At 38.2% G+C, this 26,504-nt stretch overlaps 2 protein-coding genes across 33 annotated transcripts in view; one reads left to right on the top strand and one right to left on the bottom strand.

Moving 5' to 3' along the window:
* The first annotated feature begins 423 nt into the window (after nucleotides 1-423).
* NEXN (nexilin F-actin binding protein) lies at nucleotides 424-26,504 on the top strand. Of its 23 annotated transcripts, none has more exons than XM_085231573.1 (15): nucleotides 536-557; nucleotides 4,362-4,488; nucleotides 9,457-9,538; nucleotides 10,658-10,849; nucleotides 10,994-11,075; nucleotides 11,161-11,309; nucleotides 12,679-12,720; nucleotides 13,823-14,017; nucleotides 14,096-14,269; nucleotides 17,368-17,553; nucleotides 21,472-21,675; nucleotides 22,794-23,015; nucleotides 24,911-25,096; nucleotides 25,554-25,920; nucleotides 26,019-26,504. In XM_085231573.1, exons 3-15 carry the CDS (start codon nucleotides 9,512-9,514, stop codon nucleotides 26,030-26,032), a joined length of 2,040 nt encoding a protein of 679 aa, XP_085087699.1. In that variant the 5' UTR covers nucleotides 536-557; nucleotides 4,362-4,488; nucleotides 9,457-9,511; the 3' UTR covers nucleotides 26,033-26,504. The 23 variants fall into 23 exon arrangements, with proteins under 23 accessions (XP_085087701.1, XP_085087712.1, XP_085087699.1 ...); XM_085231579.1 differs by lacking the exon at nucleotides 536-557 and adding an exon at nucleotides 732-846 and having other exon boundaries at nucleotides 14,108-14,269; nucleotides 21,475-21,675; XM_085231578.1 differs by lacking the exon at nucleotides 536-557 and adding an exon at nucleotides 732-846 and having other exon boundaries at nucleotides 14,108-14,269.
* The window catches only part of FUBP1 (far upstream element binding protein 1), a 40,849-nt gene continuing 26,107 nt past the window's right edge, over nucleotides 11,763-26,504 (bottom strand). For all 10 annotated transcript variants that reach the window (XR_014885217.1, XR_014885218.1, XR_014885212.1 and 7 more), the window contains one exon: nucleotides 11,763-16,529. Coding sequence is in view for 7 of the 10 variants with exons in the window: in XM_085231599.1 (XP_085087725.1) it covers nucleotides 16,512-16,529 (18 nt within the window). In the remaining 3 variants the exon portion in view is untranslated. The remainder of the gene's footprint in view (nucleotides 16,530-26,504) is intronic.

Raw genomic sequence — 26,504 nt, 5'->3', positions numbered from 1 at the left:
AGATCTCTGCCTAATCGGTGTAGTTTAATTGCATTCTTCTATTTCTGTCAAGTTGTTATCTCTTTTCTTGGTTTTAGGAGCTGTTTTTTGTTTTGGTTTTTTTTTTTCAGGTTTATTTCCAAATAGTCCCACTACAGTGAGCTCAGGCTGTGAACTAAGACTTCCCTGGAGGGCAGGTAATGAAACATAGAACTTAAGGAAGGTGTCCAATCCTCACTGATGCACAACAGCAGTGCATATATGTTTTGATATGAGCAAATTTGGGTGTATGTCTGCTGAAAGCTGCTAATTGAATGCCTGCCTTTAGCGTGTGTGCCCTGACTTTGGCAGCACAACTGTTTTGAGCATGGCACGGGGGAAAGTTCTGTGCTGTCCTTTGAAATACATACTGTGTTTTAGCATTGGTATCTGTTGTTCAGATTGGCAAAGGCTGAGGGCGTGTGTTTATCAGCCCCGTGCCTGTGATTCCGGCTGCCCCTTGGCTCCAGTCTGGCAGACAAAATACAAGGATAGAAAAGAGGACGTTCTCCTGCACTGGGAACCGTGCGATTGGAAAGGTAGGAAACAAGGAGGAAAAGGAATGCATTCAGATGTAATAAAACCACGCTTCTGCCTGTGCTTAGTGCAGTTTCCAGAGCAAGGCGCTGCTTTAGGCTGAACGCGCTCTGGGTTCCGGCACGGGCCGGATTCCTGTCCGCTCCATCAGCTAACTGTCACAGCACTATTATTAGGCGATTGCTTCGCGTGTGCCATAAAGCGACCGAGGAGCTGACGGCGGCAGGTTATAAAGCCGCCCCGCAAGCGGAGCATGAGGCAGCCACTGCCAGCAGCGCTCCGCAGCCGGGGGTAAGTGTGCCGTGCGGGACTCGGGGCTCCCTGCGGCGGGGATCCGGGACGGGGACCGAACCGCTGCGGGCCCCGGGGCTCCACCGCTGCCCCGCGGCCAGGAATGCGCAGCCCCCCTCCCCGGTTATTTATAGCTCCGTGGTGCTTCCAGCCCAAAATAAGCCCGTTGGCCGGGGACGGCTGTGTGCGGGGTGGGGGCGAAGGGGGGGGAGGGTGTGAGCTGACAGGACGGCCGGGCTGAGCCCCCCGCCGCGCCGAGGGGCCGGGCACGCCGAGCCGCCACGGGCCGGGGCTGAGGCTGAGGCTGAGGCGGGACAGCTGCCGCGCCGCGGGGCTCGCCTGGAATGCGGGCGCCGGCCGCGCGCCGCGACTTTTATGGAAAGTTGCAGCGGCGGAGCGGCGGTCGCAGCCAAGGGGCGCTCCGCAGCCGCCACCGCTCCCGCCCGCTCCGCAGGGATTACGCCGAGACGCAGCGGCGGGGCAGCGCTCCCAGGTAAGGAGCGGAGGGGCTCCCGTCGGTCCGGGGATCCCCTCTGAGAGGGGCGACGGAGGGTCGGTGGGTTCCGCAGCGCGGGCAGAGCGGCACCGGGCACCCGGGGCCCCGGGACGCCTCTGGGGGTGGCGGAGGGCTGTGGAAGGGCCAGAGTGCCCCGCGGAAGGAGCTCCGAGGCGGCACGGGGTCGCGCTTCGGGTCGCGCTCCGGCGCTGCTTTTCGCGGAGTGGTGCAGTCAGAAATCCCGCGCGGCTGTGAGACGCGTGGCTCCGCGCGAGCGCACCGGGAGCTGCCAGCGCCGAGCTGTTCGTGAGCGCCGAGCTGTTTGTTAGCGGCTGCTGTGCTTCTGCCGCTGTAAGGCAGCGGTGGCTCGGGGGAGATAGCGCGGACCGCTGACAGCTTACCAACGATTTGTTACCGGTTTTGGCCTGGGTATATAAGAGCTTCTGTCGATACAACGAACATTCGCGAAGAAAACGCTGAGGGGAACGCAGCACCGTTCTGGAGCCAGCCAGTGTGTGGCTGTGTGTTACAGAGCAGTGCTGTTGCCCTCAGGTCTCTTAAAAAAGTGTCTTGTGACACGAAATTATGAAATGATAATTAGTCCTATAGGAGGGCTAGTTGGACTAAGGAATACACACCAAGACAGGAACACATCTGGTATGTGCAGAAAAACTTCAGCAAAATACAAGAACTGGGCAGGCAGTTCAGGACACATCCCCAAGAAATGCTTTCTCTGGCCGTGTCTGGAAATGCCATACATGGGTGTTTTCCTCTGTCAGATAATCCATAACTTACAACACGTGGACATCGTGCCTTGTAGCTCTCTTAGCAAGGAATGGTGCTGCAGCCGCGCTGGAAAGGAGATGGGGAAAGCTGAGGTGAACTCAGGGAGCACTCGGGGTGAGCCCTGCTGTGCCCTGGGGTGGCTGTGTCCTTGGCAAAGGCATTGCCCTCAGACATTGGCCCAGCGCTCAGTAGAGTGGAGATGGTCACTGGAGCTCACTCCATGCCATGAAGGATCCGTGTGTCAGAGAAGCAGCACATAGGCTATCTGTGCTGGCATCTGAGATGGGAAGAGGCAAACTGCAGCCATACCTCATGTGCAGTGTTTTGTCCCACATTTCTGTGCCCGCTTTCCAAGTCTGTCAGTGCCAACAGCAGGAGTTGAGCTGAAATCTTTCTCTTCAGCTCCTGGGACACAGCAGGGGCTGGAGGAACTGTGGCATGGGGCAAAACATGCATTTTTCTCTCGGGGATCTGACTTTACAATTTACTGCACCTCGTAATCAGGGTCAGCAGATGTCTTGGAACATGGAATTGTGGGCCTGAATATCTCAGGAGCGCTTTCCTGGACCCCAGTTTTTCTGGAGTATGCCTACCCATAATAGCACCTGAAGGGACCAAGGAATTAAGGGGCAGACCTCTTCCACAGAGAAGGGTGATTTTATTTTTCTAACACAGCAGCTGGGCTGTGTGGCATTGTCACATTAAGAGTATTTAGAGCTGTATAAACATATTCAAAATAGCTTCTACTAAGTACGTTTTAATAAACAGCATAACATCTGCAAAGGCCATTCTGCTGTAACAGAAGACTCAAAGTGCAATAATTTGAAAGAGGGAGGAAAAGATTGTAGATGAAGTTGAGCGACCTGAGTCAGTTTTTGGTAGGTCCTTATTAATAAGTCTTTAATCATAAAGACTTCATGAATTAAATACAACTGAGTGGAAGTAGTTTTGTATTCTACAAAAAGTACTGGCTGGGCAGCTGGTGTTAATTGTCATTGCTCATTGGCTGCAGAGGAGCTGACAGTTTATACCAGCTCACTACCTTCCCCCGTGCCTGATAATTTTAGAATCTACTTTAGTATCTGTAATTTAGTACAACAACTGGTAGTGTCATACCAGAGAAGTTGCAGTAAGGACAGAAATGGTGAGCCTTGCTCACCTTCCCCTCCTCTTTCCAGTTCTATTTAATCCTTCTTTAAATACTTTAGCATTACGGACTGTGTTTTCCTCTCCTAAGTGCTTTGGCTGCAAGTGCTAAGTTTCCAAGTCTCACAATATGGTTTTCTTATATAATGGAGTCTTCCCTGCAAGTGGATCACAAAAAGAGACAGATGGTAACCGTAACTTAGACCATGCTGCAGAGGGCTTATTTATAACTCACAGTAGCCAGGAAGACGGCAGGGGGGCCTCCTGAAAGGAGAAATCACAGAGCAACTCGACGGTTATTTTAAGTTCTGGCTTCGTACTCCTATTTGTAAAGAGTAGGAAAACATTTGTATTTCTCTGCATCTCTCGTGTGAGGATGTTAATTACTCCACTGAAATAAAAATAAGTTATATTTAAGTAGGTAGATTTCACGACTTAGGAGCTATCAAACCTCTTGTGTCCTCTTAATGGTTTTAATTTGTTCAGTTTTAGAATGTTTTGCCTAGAGTAAGGTTTTAGGAGGTCTGTGTGAAAAGCTGACGTGCAACAATAATAACAAATTGAGACATATCACGAGAGCTGACGGCATAACCATTAAGAGTATGCAAATAACATGCTTGAAAACAGACACATTTGTTTTCTTCGTGAAGTACCCAGAGTATTTCTGATCTGTTGCCCGGTTTTCTGCATGTTATTGGTTTTGCACTACATTTTGACTTGAAAATTTCGAGAGATGGCTTTGCATTACACCCAGTCAAGCCATGCTCATAATGGTGCTTTCTCTTCCACACAATTCCAAATGTAAGACCATTGGTCTAATGTTGGAGTTTAAATTTTCCTTCCAGAAAAATCCTGAGATATACCTCTCCTAAAGATGGAACTGCAATCTAGCACTTTCAGTACAAACATGAAAATGCCAGACTTAACATTTCCTGAGATATATCTTAAGCTTAGAGAGGTAAAATGTGAAAAAAAAAAAGATGTGAACAGTGTGATGTGAGTACTAAGGTGATGAGATTGGATGGGAAAAGAAATGCCTTCACTTTTTGGTCAGTTATGTTCAATATTATAATCTTGGGATTTTCAGGGTGGAAATCTTTGTTGAAGAGCTCCTATGACTTTTCCTCTGATATGATGATCTCAGGAAATAAAAGACTAGAGTGAATCTTAAGTTTTTGGACAACTTCATAATAGAAGGAGAAATATCTTTGGAAGTAAGTACACACACATGTAGACCCTTGCTGCCCTGAAGAATAAGCATTGCTTGTATTAAATAGTACCTTACTTAAAAGTTGCTATTGTTAGAAAATAGCATGTCAAAGTTTCTTGGGTTGGAAAATTAACACGTGCTTTCTGCAAAGCTATCAGTAGATGATGAGGGAATTATTCTTCTACAATTTGTAGACTTTAGGGCTTCCTGACCTTGAAGGAAACCACTCAAGGGGTCCCTGAAGCAAGGTCCTGCTGCTGTTCATGTTTGAGGTATTACTGGCATGAAGAGGGATGAGGGGGCAAACATGGGCTGTATCATGTGTAGTGAGGACCTACTGCTTTACATCCATATCTATTAGCATCAAAGGTGGAGGTAGGATGACTTACAGCTGCAAAATGTGTTGGAGCCAGCTGGCTAACCTTCAAGCACATTAACAGTTAGGTGATGCCAAAGGATTGGAAAGTGACCTAAAGTAAGAGGAGATGTGGCAGTATTCCAAATGGCAGAGATGTATCTACCATCTTGAAGGCCCACAACAAGTTAAACTAGCACATTTTTGGAAGTTCAAAGAGCAGGAATTTACAAGGATGTGGTGCACCAGGCCCAGCACTGACAGCAGGTGAAGGAAGGGATTGTCCCACTCTTCTCCTCACCTCAAGCACCGTATGCTTGTTTGGTCATCACAACATAAGGATGTGAAACAATTAGAGAGCATCCAAAGGAGCTTTGTGAAGATAGTGAAGAGCCTGCAGGGCAAGATATATGGGGAGCAACTGAGGTCCTGTGGTTTGTTCAGTGCAGAGCTGAGGAGAGGCCTCAGGGCATGCAGCTCCCCACAGCTGAGCAGAGCGCAGTTCTGAGCTCTGTTCTCTGTGACAGAAACAGGGCCCAAGGGAATGGCATGGAGCTGTGTCGGGGAGGAGCAGCTGGGGGTTAGGGAAAGGGTCTGCACCAGGGGGGCATGGCCCCAAGCCTGATGGAGTTCAATGAGCATTTGGACATCGCTTTGAGTGCTTTAAGTGAAATGGAGTCATTCCTCATGAGAGATTAACTTTGGGACTTACTTTTCTGCTCCAGCCTTGTATTGAGCCTTCTCTCAGACTGCATGGAAAAATGAGGAAGTCAAAGGGTCTTAGTTTTAAGTCATACTGATTATTATGGGATATCACTTACATACGTGAAGTAAGATAAACTCTTAAAACACCCAAACTCGAAAGCACAATACAGAGACGTACATTAAAGCATATAGCATGCACATCCAACCTGCTGTCCTCGGCTGGAGTCAGGGCACGGGGTGCAGTGTGGTGCCAGCTCACATTATGGCAAATATGTTTATGGATTTTGATACACTGGCTGAACACAGTCCTGTGAACATCAAAAAATATGCAGCCATGCTTTCCATTTTGATACAGGAATTTGAGAAGAGGTTTCAAGATTGCAAAATATATATATATATATATATCAATTTTTTTTTATTTGTGAGTCCATTTTCAGTCAACATAAATATATTCCATTTGAAAATTCACAAGTAATGTGTGGAGTTGCAATAAAAAATTTGATCATGTCTCTTTACCAGACTTTTATAAGCCTTCTCTTACCAGAGGGAGATAGCCCTCATTTCACAGGCACGCCTTCCTCATGCCATTGCTTTTAGGCTGTACATACATTTGTGAGAAACTGAAGGATGAAACTCAGCAAGAGTAAGATTTCATCCATCATCTCTGATGAACACCTTGAGAGCTCACTAAGAATTGCAGCCACTGCCATCAAACCAGACTGACACGTTAATTTCACAAAAACAAGGTCACATATCTCACTAGTTTTATGGTTTTGTAGCTCTCTTTTTTATATGTTTTTATAAAAAGCATTAAACAATTCAGTTTTGTTACTTTATATATATTAAATATATATTCTATGAGGGCTGCTCGGAAAGTAATGCCTCCTATTTTATTACATTGTCCCATGACATCAGAGGCAGACATTGGAGGGATGGCAGTAGAGGCTGAAGCTTCCCATCAGTATTTTGTAACATGTTGCTGTGTGATATATGGCAGCAGAGGGGCAGTCTGACCAAATGGCATCTGGCTTCATGCACATTTCCAGGTCAATGTGTGTAACTGTATTCCTCCATATGGAAAAAATGGCACTCATTGACACTAGCTGAATGTTGATGGAGACCAAACAGTGGATGCTGGCACAGTGAAGTGGTGGATGGTGTGTTTCAGCAGTGGTTGTAAAAGATCAACTCCAATGGTGCAGATTTTTATGACCACAGCATGCAGGGTAAAATTGCACAGCTAATGGTGGTGACTGTATTGAAAAAATAGCGTTCTGTAGCTGAGAATTTGTTCTCTCAGACTGTGACAGTGTTCTTTGTATTGGTTGTCTTTTTCATGGAGATAAATAGGAGGCATTACCTTTGGAACAACCAACATATATCTGGCCCACGACAATTCCCTCTTCACTCAGTGCAGCCCAGGCAAGCCAAAAGGTTGGGCATCCATGGCACATAGGGACCTTTAGACCAAGAATGCTTTTACAGTTATCTGTCTTTCTAGACACAACAGAATTGTAATATGCTATTGCTTATCTGAAACTCAGTAGGAACTTACATTTAGTACTTCTGTGTTCACAAGTGACAAACAGAAATGCATTCTATACATATCACTCTACAAAGAAGATCTTTACAAAAAGATATCTGTCAGTCTGATTTGGGCAATGACTTTACATACTCGTTTGAAAATGAGAAGCCAGATGTTGAAGCTGAATTTCCAGAATTCAGGATTTGTCAGTCAGGGCAGGGTGTGGTAGCCAAACATTCCTATTTCATATATTGTGACTGCTCTGGCTTAGATGTCTCGAGATATCTAAGAATCTCATTCAATAGCTAAAGCAGCACCAGCAACTGTGGATGCCTTTTGTGTATTTTGAAGAGCCTACATAAAGACAATTCCTAACGCTTGTTATTTTTAATGCCATATAAAAATTCCCACATCTGTAATCTGTTCGTAATTAAGAATGAGAGAATTTAAAGCCTATTTAATTAAACATAATGTACCCTATCATTCCCATCTTATTTTGAGGGGAAAAATGTAACAAAAAAAGAATCAGAGTGCCTTCATTCCTTACATCATTAGGATTGCAATGTATTTTCTGTTTTGCATATTTCTCCATCTTCTTTTGGAAAAATGAACAGCTTGCCTGGCTCATTTTGAGCTTTTTCTCTCTTTTTTCTTTTTTTCCCTCTTCCCCCCCCCCAGAGATACTACAGACAAAGATTATAAAAAGATCATAAAATGCACTCTTTTTAATTTTTCAAGGAAGTGTCATTTCTACATCAATGTATCTAAATTCAGATCATACTCATGTGACAAAGTCTTTTTGTAATTATTATTTCATATAATCATAATATTTTTAAGTCTTGTATGTACCTAACACTGGCTGGTGGGGGATGTCAGTTCCTCAATGTACTGTGCATAGGAGAGTTTGGAATTCATACTGACCTCATTGCAAAGTTGGGGCTTTCCTTGACATAGCAGGAGAAAGGGAGTCAGGAATAAGCTGTCATACATTAAAGCAAAGCAGATTCTGTTCCACACTGCCAAAAAGTACTGAAGGTGTAATTGAGCCATTAGCATGTTTCTTGTGATAATAATCATTATGGTTCTATTCAAATAAATTTGATTTTCACAGACATCAGCCATGATGATCATCTTGAGTCAGGAAACCAAGTGTCTTCTAGGAATTGCTTGCTTATGGTTTTGCCAGAAATCTTTAAGTCTTAACTACAAAGCTTCAAAGTCAGTTTAGTACCTACTGAAAGACTTCTGTTTTATAACTTCTGCTTTATAACTTCTGCTGGAAGAACACTAAGTGAAAAATGCTTACATCAGCTCAGACGGAACACCTTTGTTTGTTTGTTTGTTTGTTTCCAAGGAGTAATTAGAGAGTCTGAGAACTGACAGAATCAAAGCACAGTTTTGTCAAGATTCACTTCCTAGAATCACAGCTATAAATAGGATTACTAAATGACTACCATCCACGGACTAAGACTCTTCTTTTAGGTTTGAATAAAACCACAATATATAACTTGTCTGCTCTCATTACACCCCACTCACATTCAGTTCATTCATAAAGTGATGGTTTGGCCTCTAGAACAGGGAATGCTGCCATTTTTGGTCACATCCTTGTGTGACAGGCACTTACGCTATCTATACCAGATAATTTTTAGCTGCTCCTGAAATGTTTCTCTCTACGTAATAGTTTTCATGGGGAATTCTTCTAACTGAATGATCACATCCCACATTTGATCCCCTCATGACTGCATGCATATGGCATGGGGCAAACAAACAAAAAAAAAGGTTTTGGCTGTGATTTTTCTCTTACAGATTTGTACAAGTAAGCTCACAAGGTAAGTCAAGATGCAAAACCTAGCTGAAGCCTATCTTCATTCTCTTGCGCACTGAACAGCAGTAGGAAGAAAGCAGTGCTTCTCTACCAAAGCCATGCAAAGGCAAGGCAGCATCACCAGCAGGCTGTGTTTGGCCCGAGCATTCTGCAGACTTCTTGCAACCTGAGCTCGCTGGCTCAGACCTCAGCCTGAAGCGGAGCAGCAGAGGTGCAGAGCACATTCCTTTCTGCTAGCACAGTATTGAGAAAAACAGTTTCGTAACAGCCAGCCAGGGCAGCCAGAGCTTGGCTGAGAGCTCGGACTTTCTTTTTAAAATGGAAATTAAAAACCAATATCTGGGACTATGTAGAGGGGTATGAGCATGAATAGTGAATCATAAGCTTGTTCTTTTAATTACTGTTGCATACTTAGAACCTATTCATTTCTTCGTGAACCTCAAAGGACCAAATGAAATTGTGATACATCAGTTTCAGCCCATGCAAACTTATTTGCAGGAAGATGGTCAAAGCATCATTTAAAAGGAAAAGAAAGGAATATAACTAGAACTGTTTCTTTCAGGTAGAAACTGAAAGCAATCTTAAACATACCAGGTGCAGAGCGGAATACTGTGACCATGAATGACATTGCACAGAAAACTGAGGTATGTACCAATTTTAAAGTAATCAAAGTAATATAGGAATTTACAACTGATGCTTGTAAACAGGGCAGTTAAAAACAATTGTAAAATACAATTATACTGCAAGTCTGGCTACTGTCGATTTTACTTTAAGACAATTGAAGGATACTTGAGAGTAGCTTAAGGAAGATCACCTGATTTGATGAAATGTGGGAAATGTTCTTATTGGTATTAAAAATGAATGAAGAATGCAAAACTAAGTTAAAAAAATATGAAGAAGCTTCATGTTGGGGGAAATTCAGGCTACTTAAATATTTCTTCTTGTGCTATGATACCACGAGTGGCAGGAACAAAAGCAAAACATCATTACAGTATCTGCTGTTGGTTTAGGTGGAAAATATGAAACAAACTTTCTTTCAGCCAGTTTTCTCTGCATAACTGTATTGACAACATTTTAGCAGTCACTGCAGTAAAAAGATGGAAAACATAAAACTGCAAAGTAGGTACTTCTCTTACTTAAGTATTGGTAAAGATGTGTTCATTACCTTTATCGGTATCAGATTCCTGCAAGCCGGGATCTTGACCCTTTAGACCATAAAATCACTGGATGAATTTCTCTGAATTTTAAGAAAAGAAAGAAGTATATAATATATTGGAAGTTTTAAATGAACGAATAGTACCATGTATTTAAAACCATTTAAAACAGATGTGGAAGAGTTGCAGAACACAGGCGTGTTCTATGTCTGCCTATTTACATTTATTTTAAATGCAGTGTTGGGGGTGTAGGACCTCTTTGAGTGCTTATGATTTCAATGCAACAATACGAATCTATATATAATGTTTAAGCCCATAGAAATAAAATAAAATAAAAAAAAGTGTGCATTTGTATTGCTCTTATACTTAGTTATGTGGCACTCATCACAGTTTTTAAGTTTAATACAATGCCAAAACTTGTTTAGGATATTTCTGTATTTATTACTGTTTAGTTTTGAACAAATACTTAATAGATGATGGCTAGTGGCACAAAGTTCATAATCCCAAATGTATATTTATGTTCTTACATTCTTTCTAATCCAGTCTGACTGCTTCTGTTCATCTGTTTCAACTTTTTCTTATCTTCATTTCTTCTATATCTTCATCAAGATTCTGCTTTCTTCATCTAAACCCGTCCAAAAGTCCTATGTGCCCAAGCTTCACAAGGGTGATGTAAAGGATAAATTTGAAGCTATGCAGAAAGCAAGGGAAGAAAGAAATCAAAGGAGATCTAGAGATGAAAAGCAAAGAAGAAAAGAACAATATGTTAGAGAGAGAGAATGGAACAGGAGAAAGCAGGAGGTTACTTTTCTTTGCAAATATTTTATGTTATTTTAATATTCAGTATTGCACGTGAAAGTATTTTCACATTATTTTAAGACAGTATTATTGGAATTTTATTTAAGGTGTGAAAACTGTTTATTTTTTCTGTATTTCGTCAACCAGATGAAAGAACTGCTTGCATCTGATGAAGATGATGATACAAAGTCATCTAAGACAGACAAAGGTTATGTTCCAAAGCTAATAGGTAAGAGAGGCCAAAGTTTAAAGGCCACATAACCCACTAGGTAGGTATCAGATCTCGTTACTGAATTGTGTGTTTCATATCACAGGAACTGTTAAAGGCAAGTTTGCAGAAATGGAGAAGCAAAGACAAGAAGAAGAAAGGAAAAGAACAGAAGAAGAAAGAAAGCGCAGAATTGAGCAGGATATGATAGAGAAAAGGAAAATTCAAAGAGAATTAGCCAAAAAAGCACAGGAGGTATGGTGATCTGACCAAAATAAGGTATAATTGTAAATAAATCTGAAAAAGTTTTGTATTCAGCAAAAGTATTTGGCTTTAAGATTTCTGATAGTAGTGGTTTACATGGGAGATACTGAATTGGGTGGAACTTGGGAAGAAAGTGAAGATAAATATTCTCTAAACAATCTTCAGGGTAACCATTTTTTTAAGCTTGAGTTACAGACAAAAGCAGGCAGACATAAAATGTGGTAGGAATAGAAACCAGGCACAAGATGGGGTTTGTAAGCATTTATAGTATTTACTAAATTAATCTGAAAATACTGCTTTTATTTACGAACCCTTACTTTAGGCAATTTTTGCTTATCAATTAATGAGTGCAGTTCAGTGATAGATAAATTGAGGCAAGGAAGAAGTAGGAAAATGACCTCATTGGGGAAATACGTGAAGGTACAAATAAACTAAAAATCATGATAATTCAAGTCATGTTTTATTCCTTCATCACTTTGTGAGCTGTTACTGCATTGACATGTAAATAGACTCTAACTGTGCCAATAGAGAAAATCTTGTCATTTGTAAAATTTTGCACTGGGGCATCATATTAAATTCCATTTGTAAGTTTTCTTCAGTGCTGCAAATACTGCAGTGCAAGTAAACATTGAGATGATAGACTAGGTCCATAAGATTTATTTATTTTACAAAATGTTAGGAATATTTAATTTAGGTTGGTTTTTTTTTGTATGAAAAGTGGTTTGGCTTTTTGTAAGAAAAGAGAAACAGTACTGCAGGAGAACTCAGTTTTCAATAAGAAATTATATATTATATAATTATATGTATATATAATTATATATATTCCAACATTGTTACATTTCCTGCTAAAAGTACAGTTTTATCCAGCAAATATTTAATTTACTTTGAAAGACAGAATTATATATCATGGAGAACTTTAGAAAGAATGTTACTGTATAAAACTAACACTATTAAGGCACCAAATACAACAGACTTTTTGCAGGCAGTTGAGGGGAAGACAATGTCACTAAGATCAGAAATACTTTTGCTTTTGTGGTTTTTTGTTTGTTTGTTTTTAAATACAATTATGGAATGCTCACATGAAGAATTAACACCTAAAGCACTTTTCTCGGTTCATCACTGAAGTGTTAAGAATGCTGAAGCATGCTTTGTGTACCATGTCACCTTTCCTGTTCCTCGACTTGCTAACCTATCCAAAATATTCCACCAAAGGTTCAGTCGTGACCATCTCTGTGAATTTAAGTGCTACATACATATCACTGACAGAAAAAAAGAAAAAAAAAAAAAATCCAGTTCTTTGTTTGAAAATCTAAGGCAAAGAGCCAAATTAATGTAATCCTATGAAATTCTTATTTAATAGATTGATGACTTTAACAATACGGGAACTGAATCAGCAGCAGAGGTAATCAGCTTTTTTTTAAAGAAATGTTCACCTACATTTTTATTCACTTTGCTTTATTATTGTAGTATGGGTTGGGAGGAGTTCCAAAAGGGCACAAGTATTTCACTGCAAATCAAGCAAGGACCTAAGAATTTTTTAAAGCATGCAGAAGTGTTTATCTGCACTTAAAACTCAATTTATTTAAGTTTTAGAGTCTGAAGCATGAATAATATGTTGAAGGGTTCAGAACACCTCAAATACAAATATTCAAAGCCACCGCAATGAGTTGAGGCATACTGACAGTGATACTCTAAATCCTCTGGCTTTGGAAAGTATCATAAAGCTCTTTGCCTTAAGCTTGTCATTAAAAGTGGGTTCTGACAATATACTGATGTTTGAACAGTGGTCTCAATTTCTTTTCCCTCAAATGAACTCATTGAATATATGGGTTTCTATTTTAAATCTTGCAAACAAATATATAATTTCAAAAATCTAGGCTTGAAGGTCTAATCATCTGCCACCGACACAAAATCACATTCCCATTACAGTTAAAGAAAACAACACACCACCAAAACTTATTACTTCTAAGTTATTTGACAGTGTCCTTGTTATTATGGTATCTAACTTAAAAAAAAAATTGGGCAAAGTATATTTTGGCAAATAATTTATGAAAATAATTTTGAACCAGAGACATCCTTTAAAAGCAAATTAATCTGCTTGACAAAGAACAAACTTTTAGAACTACTACCTTATTCCAACCACTGTATCTCTCTTACATAGTAAGAAGTAGACTGCCACTACAATTTCTACACATTCAAAATTCCACCTGTTCTTATCTTATCCAAATAATGAATACTTATAAGAAATAGATAATGAAAATACGTAAAGAAATGATACCTTGCCAGCAGTTATGTTTTAAGTATAATTCAGTCTTGATGCTTTCAGATATTACAAGAAAATTAGTGACTGTCAGAGGCAGATAGATTTATTCTTGTTAATACTCAGTACAGGTAATTATTTTGGAACTTTTGGTGCACACAGGTAAAAAAAAAACAACAGTTTAAGAATTAAGTTACCTAGAAGTCAAGCTTTATGAAAACATAATAAATATCTTTTTGGACAGGAAGGGGACGATTCGCTACTGGTTACGGTAGTGCCTGTAAAACCCAACAAAACAACTGGGAAGATGAAAATAAACTTTGATAACACAGGAAAAGAAAGAGCAGAACAAAAAGGCAGACCAGATGAAGAAATGAAGCTTAAATATGAGGAACAAAACCAATTCCTTAAGGAAACCAAGTGCCTTTCATTTCTCACGGTAAACTGCTCATCGAAAAATATCTAAGCAATAAACATGCATTATTTAAAAGGTAACTATTTCATTTTTCTTACACAGGGTGAAAATCAGGACAATGAAACACAAGCATCTCTGTCACCTGGTAAGCTGAAAGTAACTTTTGAAGAACTTGAAAGACAAAGACAGGAAAACCAAAGGCGGCAAGCAGAGGTAGAAGCAAAACAGCGTTTAGAAGAGGAAAAACGTGCCTTTGAAGAAGCTAGACAGCAAATGGTAAGTACATGTTTAGTGCATGTTGCTATAGAATTTTGATAGAGGATATGCCTTTACATCCACTCCTAAACCTGATTCTTACTGCTTAGCTTGATTTCAAGCTGAAAATTCTGTCACCACTAAGTTTTGAAATAGATGCTTCTCATCTTGGTTCTAAGTGGAGCACAAGTCTTATGAGGAGTGGCTGAGGGAGTTGGGATTGTTTAGTCTGGAGAAGAAGAGGCTCAGGGGAGACCTCATTGCACTCTACAACTTCCTGAAGGGAGGTTGGGGTGAAGAGGGGTTTGGCCTCTTCCCCCAGGCAACAGACGAGACCCAGGGAAATGGCCGCAAGTTGTATCAGAGGAGGTTTAGGTTAGACATGAGGAAAAGCTTTTTCTCTCAGAGGGTGGTCAGGCACTGGAATGGCTGCCCAGGGAGGTGGTGGAGTCACCGTCCCTGGAAGTGTTCAGGAGGCGTCTGGACGAGGAGCTGTGAGATACGGTTTAGTGCTTGTGGTAGCAGTGGTAATGAGAAGATGGTTGGACCAGATGATCTTACAGGTCTTTTCCAACCTTGTGATTCTAAGATTCTATGTTTCTATGATAACTCACTAACCATATAGGCATAACTCTCTTATGTTAATAAAACGAGGAAATTTTGTGTTTTAAATTTGTTGTCAATATTATCAATTGTCATATCTGCACTTTGTAGTGCCTTAAGCTGTATATCCTCAAAAGAAAATTACTTTTCTGTTTTGATCACAAAATTCATTTGTTTCAGTAACCAATTTTTATGAAAACATTCTGTAATATGAAATTGCTACTTCTTATTCTCACAATTATTTTATAAATACAATATATTATGTTTGTTTAAATTTGTTTTTATGAAGAAAAGGAAAGATAGGTTGGCTGTCTTGTAGGTAGCGGTATAAATAACAGTGTACTACAAATTATGAGATTCAACACCAAAATGTCACTCACAACTCCTGTTCTATATTATTTGCAAAACTATTTCCATTATCATAAGCCAGACTTATTTTAGTTCAACTATAAACAGACCTCGCTATAGTTAAGCTTCTTCTCGCTATGTTTTTCAGTCACTCTAAAGGAATCACACACTTAGCACTAGCATAAGATACACCAGATACTTCAGTACTGAATTTGCTATTTTGCTATACTCTATTTGCAAAAGTTTATTTTGAAGTTCTCTATGTAAGTATCCTTCCTCTATACAATCTCAAACATTGTGACTTTGTTCATTCACATACAAAGAAGTTTAACGAGTCTCATTTTTTCATATTTCATGAGAACTTTAAACATATTATTTCTAGGAACTTGCTAATTTTAACTTTAAAAGAACAGTGTAAGTATAAATTACCATTCTCAAACAAACAAGATCATTATATTGACTATATTTTAAAAACAAATTGCTACTCGAGGGAAAAACAAAGCAAAACAAAAACCAGCACAACACAGAATCTCCAGAAAGCTGAACTTCTGAAATTCCCAATTGGTCCAAACTGGGAGGGTTCTAGGCTCAGGCAGATGCCAAAACTGAAGTTAATACTCCCCTCACCCCGCCTCTTGTCCTCCCTCTACCCTTGAAAAAAATTACCTAACCATTCCATAACAATAACCTTGGCATTATGTCAATAATGCTCATTTTTGTTTTCCTTTTGGAGTAGGGATATGAGTGAAAGAGAAGAGAAAATGAAGGAGAGGGAAATTTGTGAAGTCACTGTAGCCATTGTAATTGAAATTTTCTTCACATCTCCCACCTTCATATACCTATATTTGTTAACCAAGTAATATAAAAGTGTGACAATTGAGTTTAAAATTTCAAAAGTAAAAGTAAAACAAGTCACCCCGTGGTCTTTTTCTATTATGTAGTTATATCTGGTATCAGTGGTTGTCAAAATTTTGAGTAAAAAGTTTCCTTAAAGGAAGAGTTCAGCAGTTCAATTCTTTAGAATTTTTTTTTTTTTTTTTTTACTTTTCCCTTATGAGTTCCAAACAAAAGACCTCTGTAATTCCCTTAGCTGTCTACCCAACATACCAGGCTTGCTTGCAGATAGCTGGAGTATTAATACTCTTGACAGTTCCCAGTCAATTTGCACCATTAACAAATGAGGCTCTCCATGATATGCTCTGAAGATGGTTCATTCTTTTGTTCTTCTCTGCAGTTTGCAAACAATGGGTTTCTCTTAGCAGATAATGTTTACTGGAGATAAGAAATAATGAAATATCTCACTTCCCTTTCTTCAGTGATGATTAAATGTCTAAAAAGAAGAGAAACAAAAATGTCAGTCTGGATTAATTAAAGATGTTACTTTAGTTTTGCTATAAAACTGCAGGCTTCTTTCAAACTGCTAAGTGCATTGGTGATAACTCAGTGGTATAAAAGTCAATGAAAATGATGTGAAGAAAGTGAATAGGGATTGCTTGTTTACAGGAAATAATCCAACCCTGAAACTATGAAATAAAAACTTAATTGTTTGTCCTTTTCCTGACAAGGCATCCTGCTTCAAATTACACCTTGAAGTGATTTACATAAATATAAAAGCTCAATATGGGATTCTGAAATATATTTCCTCTCTCTCTCTCTGCTGGTTAAAATTAAGTTTAAAAAGTTTCTTATAGGAACCAAATCATCAATATAGAATCATAGAATCCTTGGAGTTGGAAGGGGCCTCTGAAGGCCATCTACTTCAACTCCCCTGCAAAGACCAGGGACACCACAGCTACATCAGTCTGCCCAGGGCCTGATATAGCCTCACGTTGAAAGTCTCTATTTTTTCTCCAGGATTAAAAAAAACGATTATAAAGAATCAGAAAGGAATTAATGGAGTATGTATTTTCAGAATGGATACATTAAAAACAAAAACAAAAACTTATCTCAACATTTTATATATATATAAATAAATTACCATTATATATAAACTATATATATAAAATATATAATATATAAAATATATATTATATAATACTATACATACTAATATACACATATATATACACATTTTTTATATATATATAATGGTAATAACTATATTATATATACATAAACTCTCTCTCTCTATATATATATATTTTTTCCCCTCTCCATTTTCTCTAAAGATAAATGAAGGTGACCACGAAGAATCTGAAAATTCTGGTAGAGAATTCCGTCCTGGTAAACTTAGGCTCAGTTTTGAGGAGATGGAAAGACTGAGGAGAGAAGAGGAAAAGAGGAGAGCAGAACAAGATGCAAGAAGACGCATAGAAGAAGAGAAAAGAGCATTTGCTGAAGCACGGAAGAACATGGTATGATACTTTGTTTCATATTTAGTTCATTATTTTCCCTCAGTCTCCACAATGAAAGGGAAAAGTTTTAAATACAGTCAAGTATATGCTTTAACTTCATTTATTAGTTTACCCTACAACTTATTAGAAGGTAAACTAATCAAAGTTCTCCATAAAAAATTATCAAGAAATTATCCTTCCTCCCAACAAACCTAGAAAAGATCTCAAATGAGAACCAGATACTGTTTCCAACTGCTAGTACTATGCTAGGTGCAACAAACACCCAAAGCAAAGTATCTTTAGAAGGAAGTTTTTGTTTTTGGCTGGGTGCAAGGAAGAAATTCCTGTCTCTTTAGCTGCAGTTTTCCAAGTTAATCTCCCTACACTTCTTACTCACTTAAGTGTAATTAATGCCATACTAGAAGAATGCTCACTGCAAGTGCATATTCTGAGGTCATCTGCGGCCCTTGAGGAAGGAAAAAATGAAGAAGCTGAAGTCAGCTAATTGATGTTTTTATTGTATTTCATTACTTGTTCAGAGAAACAGAAAAGGCAACTTGTGGAAGTTACTGTTACAATTCCTTATACAGAACATCGATCTGGAACTGATCCCTGTGATATGTGATGATAAAATTTGAATTAAGATTATATCAAAGATAAATTTTCAGGAAGCAAAGACCGACACAGTGACATTATTTGGAAGGAGAGACAGATGCCTAACAGAGAGTGGGAGCAGTAGTTCGTACACAAAATAGCATAGAGTCTTTCACCGCTTATTCCAAGAAGTTCAAGTTTCAGCAGGCTTTTGGATATAAGCCAACTACTTTTTGGATGTTAGGAAATACAGTGTTAAATTAGTCTAATACCAACTAAAATGCAAGTATTGTATTCTTCAAAACAAAGGGCAAGACATACCACAAAAAGCTGTGGAGTAATGCACATATCTGGCAATCTCTTCCTTCATTCCCTGATGTGGCTCTACTGAAAGACTATCTGCCTGCTTAATTCATTTTTTTTTCTTCATAATTCAAGGTGATGCTTGTGAAGCAAATTAACACTTTGTATGGCTTTTAGTACTGTTAGCAGAGCTCCCTCCCTCTGGCTGAAAATTGAGCTGAAGACAAGACCTCTACTCTGAAAGACTACCCACAAAATTACAGTGTAAATTTATACCTGATTTTGTTCTGGAAAGCAAATATTGAAAATAATGTCTATGGTCTGTCCACACCTCTGAAGTGGGAGCAAAGAATCTTAAGCCCCTGGAAAAGGAGGGTTACTGGACTTCTGCTATTATAATCTTTATGAAAAGTGAGCAGATAATTCAAAGAAAGTAAAGCAAAGACAGAAACAGCACACTGCCTTCTGTTTTTTACTGCTTTCTTCAGAATATTTTTTTCTGCCTCTGTGTAACAAAAGCTTAAGCATTCCGGCAAGAAAAATCTCATTGATTAATCAAGGCTTAATCCATTTGATGCAGCACAGCCTGCAACTGTAACAGCAGACTGTAAAGATGTTCACTAGTCTCAAAAATTAGCTGAAGATGTTTTCAGCATATACGCGCTTGAAAAATTTTCTGTTCATTAGCATCCTGAAAGAGAACAGTATTCCTTTACTTGGAATAGAAAATACAAGCATTATCCACACCTACACAATATAGCAGCAATGTACTGATGTGCTTTTTAGCATTTTAAGAACACGTTAGTCATCTCACTCAGAATTACTAAAACCTCATGTTCATTTTTAAGTGTTTAAATTGTTGTTTTAGAACCTCTTCATGCTTTTAGTTCGAAGTAGTAACACTGTTGCTGAAAACCACAAATGCTACCTCCACCTCCTTTTGCAAGGACCTCCCAGTTTCACATTTTCTTCTGCTACATTTATACTTCCATGCCTCCCACTATCAACTTGATCCCTTTCAGACTCAAGCATTCATTTCTCTCTGCTGTCAGTCACTTTCCATTACTAAGTATGTGAAGAACCTGTCTTAGTATGAACAAAAAGCTGTTCTATTTTGTATCAATCACTGTTTGCCCACTGAAAATTGGCTGGCAGAGCTGCACACCACTGCTGTTAGAGGACTGTTTCCCACAACTATCTGTTCCCAGTTTGTAGAAATCAAACCAGACCAAGCCACAGTCTCACACATAATATTTACCAAGCTAACCGCAAGGGTTTTGTGTATCACACAATTCAGCTGATATTATCCTTTCTCTTTTTGTCTCTTAAATCAGGAATAAGTTGGCTTACTATTCTTTCCTTTCATTACTGGCTCAAAAATACAAACAGATGCAGTTGTTTGTTCATATGTACTTTTTTTTTTTTTTTTTTAAGTTTATACACAAATATGTTAATACATTTTGAATTAATGCTTCTCGCTTCATGAGCATACGAATTCATACATCATCAGAAAGAGACTTGCACAGCTCTTTATTGACTTAGCTGTAAGTTAGCTCCTAAAAAACATGCAGCTCTGCATTGTTTTCACTGAAGGAAATGGTTTACAGCTTCATTTTTTTGACTCCACTTCTCCATGACACAATTTCTACAACTATGCTTGTATTATGCAAAACGAATGAAGAATGGAAGGAATGGTGGGGCTGAAGTCCAACTGAAAGCTTACTCACAGGGAAAATTTGAAGGAAATCTATAGTGACTAAGAGTATTTGATTGAGCCAAAAAGAACAACAAAAAACCACAAAACAATTATTGGAGGATCAAATAAAAACAGAAACAGGCAAAATAGGTCAGAACAGCAGTATGAACAAAGATGGCACAAGCAGCAGTAAAAAGTGCAAATTACAACAGCAGTAAGCAGCAATAAAGGAAAAAGAGAAGCAGCAATAAAGGAAAACACTAAAGAATTTTAATGTGCATATATATATATACATACATATATATATATATTTAATAAAGTTAAAAGGCTTTTTCAAGTGAAAGCTTTGATCCATTAATCCCTTCTAAAATTTGGATGATGGCTCCTGTTAGGAATGTCCAGAATTTCAGGCAGACTGGGCTCCACAATGTTTGCCACAAGACTTTTCAAACATGCACTGATTCAATCATGCCAAAAGCTGTTATTTTTGTGCAGTTCTAGATCAGTATTTGACCTCATCTCACACCTTACAGACTGCTCTTGTTGAGAAAGTCTCTATCAATGTGACAGGTTTACATAGTTACACACACAAGTAGACTCACATAGGTTTTTACCTAGAATTTGTTTTCCTATGCAACTCAGATGGCCATGCTATCACCCCTTCCATGAACTGCTTTAACAAGTGCACTTGGATCAAATACTTGTTTCTAGATTTCCTGCTTTTGGAAGTAATTAAGAAGTGCTTTTCTGGGGCCATACTATCCTTTTATAAATTGGTCAGAAAAAGAAGCCATGTTCTCAGACAGAATGACCAATTAACGCCCAGCCAGGCTGCGCAGCCTGAGAAAAGGACAGGGAAAGAAGGAAATCCTCACTACAATGAACTGGCAACATGATTTAGTATCTTCCATTTGTGCATAAGTTTCTCATAGAAAATTCTTCTCAATTATACATATTAGCAATACTGGTATCAAAGAAATATAACACAGTTTGCCTAGAAGAAAGACTACAGATATTTTAGTGTTAAGGGCAATGCCATTTAGACAAATACTTCATTTAAGGACAGCCGGTGGAATGAACAGGAATTTACAGCTTTCAGTCCTAAAGCTGCTTTTAGAGGACATACTCTCCCATTATCTTGTAGAAGAGTGCATTTGTACAAACACCTTCACCTCCATTATAAAAAGTTTAGTGTTGTAATAAGAAAGAACAAAACTCCCAAACACATTCCTGCTCAAAACATGAGAGCACTACCTGTGCTGCCCTACTGCATCTTACTGCTTTGAGGCAGAACACTTGCATAATTCCTCCCAAGTACCTTCACCATTAACTATCTGAATTTCCAGCAGGTGATTGATGATGATGGATCACCAGAAATGTTTAAAACATTTTCTCAAGAATCTCTCATCCCTGGTAAACTGGAAATCAATTTTGAGGAGATGCTGAGACAAAAGATGGAAGAAGAAAAGAGACGCACAGAAGAGGAGCGTAGGCAAAAGTTGGAAATGGAAAAGCAAGAATTCCAACAGTTAAGACAAGAAATGGGAGAGGTTTGTATATTAAAAGATGTGTTAAGCATGCTCTGAAGAAAACAACAATATTCAGAGTTCAAGATTTTAACTGAGAATTCCTTTTTAAGGGATATTAAGATCAATACTTCCTGTATTATGTGAAAAGAATGAAAATCAAAAATATCTTTTTATAACGTTGCATTCATTTAATTACTAATCTACCTACCAAAAAACTTGTATCCCCTTGCTACTCTTAAAGTAAAAACAATTTTAAATTTGTCCTTTTAGTGTTTTACTTTAGTTACCTGCAAATTCTACTGTGCTAATGAAAGTACTATCTTTCCAATCCTGGGAAACTAGAAACACCTGGATTCAAAATTAAAAAAAAAAAAGAAAGAAAAAAAAGAAAAGCAAAATTCCTGCCCTGTTCAGGGGAATGCTGTGTTAAATAATTTGGAGAGAATTACAGTGACCTCAAGTTGTTTCTAGTGAGTGTATCAAGGATTTGAAGGCTGTCACAGCTGATTTTAAGAATCACACACAGAATTCGCCTTGCATACCAGATGACTTGAACATCACATTCATGAAGCATACACCGATTTGATTTGGTTGTGGGTGGTAATTTTCAGAATTTGATTCCCTTTTGAATATTAGAGGATGACTTTTTTTTTTTTTTTTTTTTTTGGTAAGCAAAGCTAGAGCAAGTAATAAAAGCTGCAGCTTGTGGGCTTTACAAGTACATTTTGCATGCTGGGGCAGAAGACAGACAACTGAAATGTATTCTCTTACTGCCATCAGAGGCCATGAAGTGATAGAGCAGAATATAAACAATTACCGCAGCAGACATAGTTTGACTGCAGTATCCAGAAATGTCACTTCTTTTGCAGCTGTGACAGCCTGAAATCTCTTTTTTTTTTTTCTCCTGTAAAACCAGAGAAAAGATATTTTAAAATTAAAGCTTAAAGATGCTATAAATTTAGTAGAGCCCAGACCACACTGAGAGAAAAGTTATTGGAGGGAAAAGGTCTTCAACTTGAAATAAATCCAAGCTAAAAGAATTGTTCAAGTACTTGAAGTTACACCAATCTGAGGGGACAACAGGTAGTGAAAATAACCAGGATATATTTTCTATCTTATGTTCTGTTATTTCTAAACAGCTGGAAGAGGAGTCTGAAACTTTTGAGCTAAGCAAAGAATATGAAGAATTAATAAAGCTAAAAAGAAGTGGTTCTATTCAAGCAAAGAATCTGAAAAGCAAATTTGAGAAAATAGGACAATTATCTCAAGAAGAAATACAGAAGAAGATTGAAGAAGAACGAGCCAAAAGAAGAGCAATGGATGAAGAAATAAGAGAAAGGGAAGCTGAGAAGTTTCAAGAGGTAATTTGTGTTCTATATGGTAATGATTTACTTAACTAGCACAAGTGATAGTACTGGGCGATACTACTGCTTTCACCAAAATTTGCTGTATTTCCAACATGATTCTGTCCTTACTTCTCTGTTCCCTTCTTTGGATGTATGATGGTGGCATCTCTAAGAGAAACTGCACCATTTTATCGTCAATCATTTGCACTCAAGCAGAAATCTGTTTTTCTGCTCATACTTCAATTCAGTGCTTTAACAACCTGCTGGGCTGAGGTGCTGAAACATGCTGATTTTTGAGTCTGTTCTATTAATGGTCATGCAAGTTGCTGCTCCTTCTGAACTCTAATTCATTCTCCACCATATAAATTAAAGCCCCACACTGAGGCTTTAATATCTGCAATCATTCACTTCAGTATCAGTTCAGAGCTTTTTATGTTTAAACTTTTCATTTAACAAGTGACACTAACATTTCTATAAGGTCAACAATCTACTTAAGTGTTGAAGCCAGAACACCATGACATAAAAGTTAAGTGACTAAGCACTTACCATTGCCCCAAGAGGGTATGCAACTTACACAGGAAAGTAAAATCTTTAGAAAATATTTTTCTAATACACTTGAAATTACTTTTGCAAATATTTTGTATTTTTATCTCTAATCTTCTCTCTTCCCTCATCTACTCTACAATAATTTTCTGTGATCATTAAGCTGTTTATTTTCCAAAAAATGGAGCACAAGTCCAGACTAAAAAACAGCCTACAGAATAGATGATTTAACTGGGAAGGCCTGGTTTCCAAGGCCACAAATAAAAAGGCCAATAGCACAAATAAGAACTTGTACAAGCAAATCAGCAGTGACTTCTAAGACACCAGCTAGTTGCGCAATGTGAAGAAATCTCTAGTATGTGACAGTAAGAGAAACCAAGTATTCCAATTATCATTTCTATACTTCACAGATTCTGGAGAAAATAGGTTTTTTCCTTGGGAAGGACTATGGAGAATTACAGCATAGGCCCAATAGAATTTAGTCCCCTCGTCTGAGGTGAAAAGAATTAAATTCTCTGTAAAATTAGCTGAAACCAAACCAAAATCAACTAAAATGCACAAAGCAAGCAAACAAACAAACAAAAAAAAAAAACAACAAAAAACCCACAAACAAAAAAAAAAACCCAAATCCAAGCATGGGCAGTTGCAAAAATATCTGAGTATTCTTTTTGAAGAAAGAAACCTAATAAAAATCACTGTCTCTTCTCAAAACAAGGAAGGACACATACTTAGTAGGGCCACTAAGTATATTTACTTTGCTCCCCAATGTAAAAATGTATACCCTAAGACTGCAGTGACAATTAACTTTAACGCTTTACAACTGTCCTTAAAGAACCAGTAAATACATTTTTCAAAAACCCTGCATTTTTCTTTTCCTTACCTTGGTTTAATAGTTTATCATCTCTAATCCATAGCTACAGCTGTAGCCAAAGTTACTTCTATTGTGTTACTATAACATACTGCTAACAGAGTGCCATCAAGAGTGGGACATTATAGGAAACATCTGAATTTATAGTACACAGACTTCTACCTGTACAATACATTGTTTCTTGAATCCATACCTTGCAGACTCAATAAGTAATTTTTTTTTTTGAAAAACTTTTAATTGAAATATTAGAGTAAGGTTCATCAAATGAAATGTTTTTGGTAATTTTTAGGGGGGGAAAAACCCCCATCTCAGAACTTGAGAGATTATTAAGAGACTTCGTTTTAAATCCAACATTAACAAATCTGTGGGGAGAAAAACAACCAAGAGGACTCAGGATGGCTCTGCATAGTTAAAAATTACTGATGTATTAAACTAGTGCTATTGCTATGAACATTTAAAAAGTAAAACGTGAGTAATATCCTATTTTTTTTTTTCCAAGGATGATGAGGTAGATGTGAGACCAGCCAAGAAATCTGAGGCTCCATTTACTCATAAAGTAAATATGAAGGCACGTTTTGAGCAAATGGCAAGGGCTAGGGAAGAAGAAGAACAGAGGAGAATTGAAGAACAAAAATTACTCCGCATGCAGTTCGAACAAAAAGAAATTGATGCTGCATTACAGAAGGTAGAGATTACAAAGTACCTTTTCTTCAGTCCTCAATATCATTTAACTTGGCTTCTGATTACCACTTCTGGCATTGTCGCCATCAGTATAAAAGGAGCATTATACTTATCTAAGTTACTGCATTTGTGTCATTGCTTTTGAGTTAATATTTTGAAGAGCATGAGAAATATATTGGAAGGAATCTGCAGTTTCCTTTGAATATTCTGAAAATGAAATCACTATTCATGCCTATACTTTCCCCTAAGACACCAACCATACCAGTTTCATTAAAACAAAGTTTAGACAGCATTTACTGCTTGTTCCACATTCAGAACATTGTTTTTTTTTTTTTTTAGCATGGATAGGCATCTCCCCTTCTTAAAAACAACAGCTTTTCTGTAATCAACTACATGTTACTACTAGCAGTCATGCTGCTATTGCTACTCTGAAAATTCTAAACTGAATTATTTTAAAACAGAAAAGGGAAGAAGAAGATGATGATGAGGGAAGCGTTATTAATGGTTCTACTTGTGAAGATGAGGAAGATCAAGCTCGATCTGGAGCTCCCTGGTTCAAGAAGTCACTGAAAAACACATCGGTTGTTGATGGTGAGCCAGTGAGATTTACAGTTAAAATTACTGGAGAACCAAAACCTCAAGTCACATGGTGGTTTGAGGGGGAAATGTTGCAGGACTCTGAGGACTATCAATATATTGAAAGAGGAGAAACCTATTGCCTTTATTTGCCTGAAACCTTCCCAGAAGATGAAGGTGAATATATGTGTAAAGCAGTCAACAACAGAGGCACATCTGCTAGCACCTGTATTCTCACCATTGAAAGTAAGAGTTAGTATTTTAATTTGCTTAAATCTCAAATGCTCTTCTTGTATCTTTCCTATTATGAAAAATCTATTAATCTCTCTCTTAACCTTTTTATTTTCTAGCTGATGACTACTAATGCTCTACTTTAGCTGGAATCTTTCTTCCCCTCAAAACTTTCTTACTGCATCATCTCTTTTTCTGATGGGGCCAACTAAAGAAAGCAAGGATATGTACTGTCATTCCTGCATCAGATACGAATAACCTTCAAGTTGTGTGTCCAGGTTCCTTGCTCAGTACAGAATTTAGTATTGCAGGCTAAAAAAAAAGGAATCAATGTGTGAAAGATCAACTAAAAGGAAAAACTGAATGATAGTAGTGCTCCCATATTTGAAGACCAACTGTTGTGTAATAGTATAAAGCTGAATACACAATCTGGAAACTTTTATAGTAGTGTAAATCTACCGGTATAGTTTTGCATGAGCACTAAATATTTAAGCTGTCTTACTTTATCCCAGAGGCATAGAACTGGCAAAAGGAAATACTTATCGACGATTTTTCAAGAATTCAGTGTATTATTTTTAAACAATAAAAGATTACATAACTGCTTA

Source organism: Meleagris gallopavo, chromosome 10 (assembly GCF_905368555.1).
Source record: "Meleagris gallopavo chromosome 10, MGAL_WU_HG_1.1, whole genome shotgun sequence".
Taxonomy (NCBI): Eukaryota; Metazoa; Chordata; class Aves; order Galliformes; family Phasianidae; genus Meleagris; species Meleagris gallopavo.
This window is presented reverse-complemented; position numbering and strand designations above follow the sequence as displayed.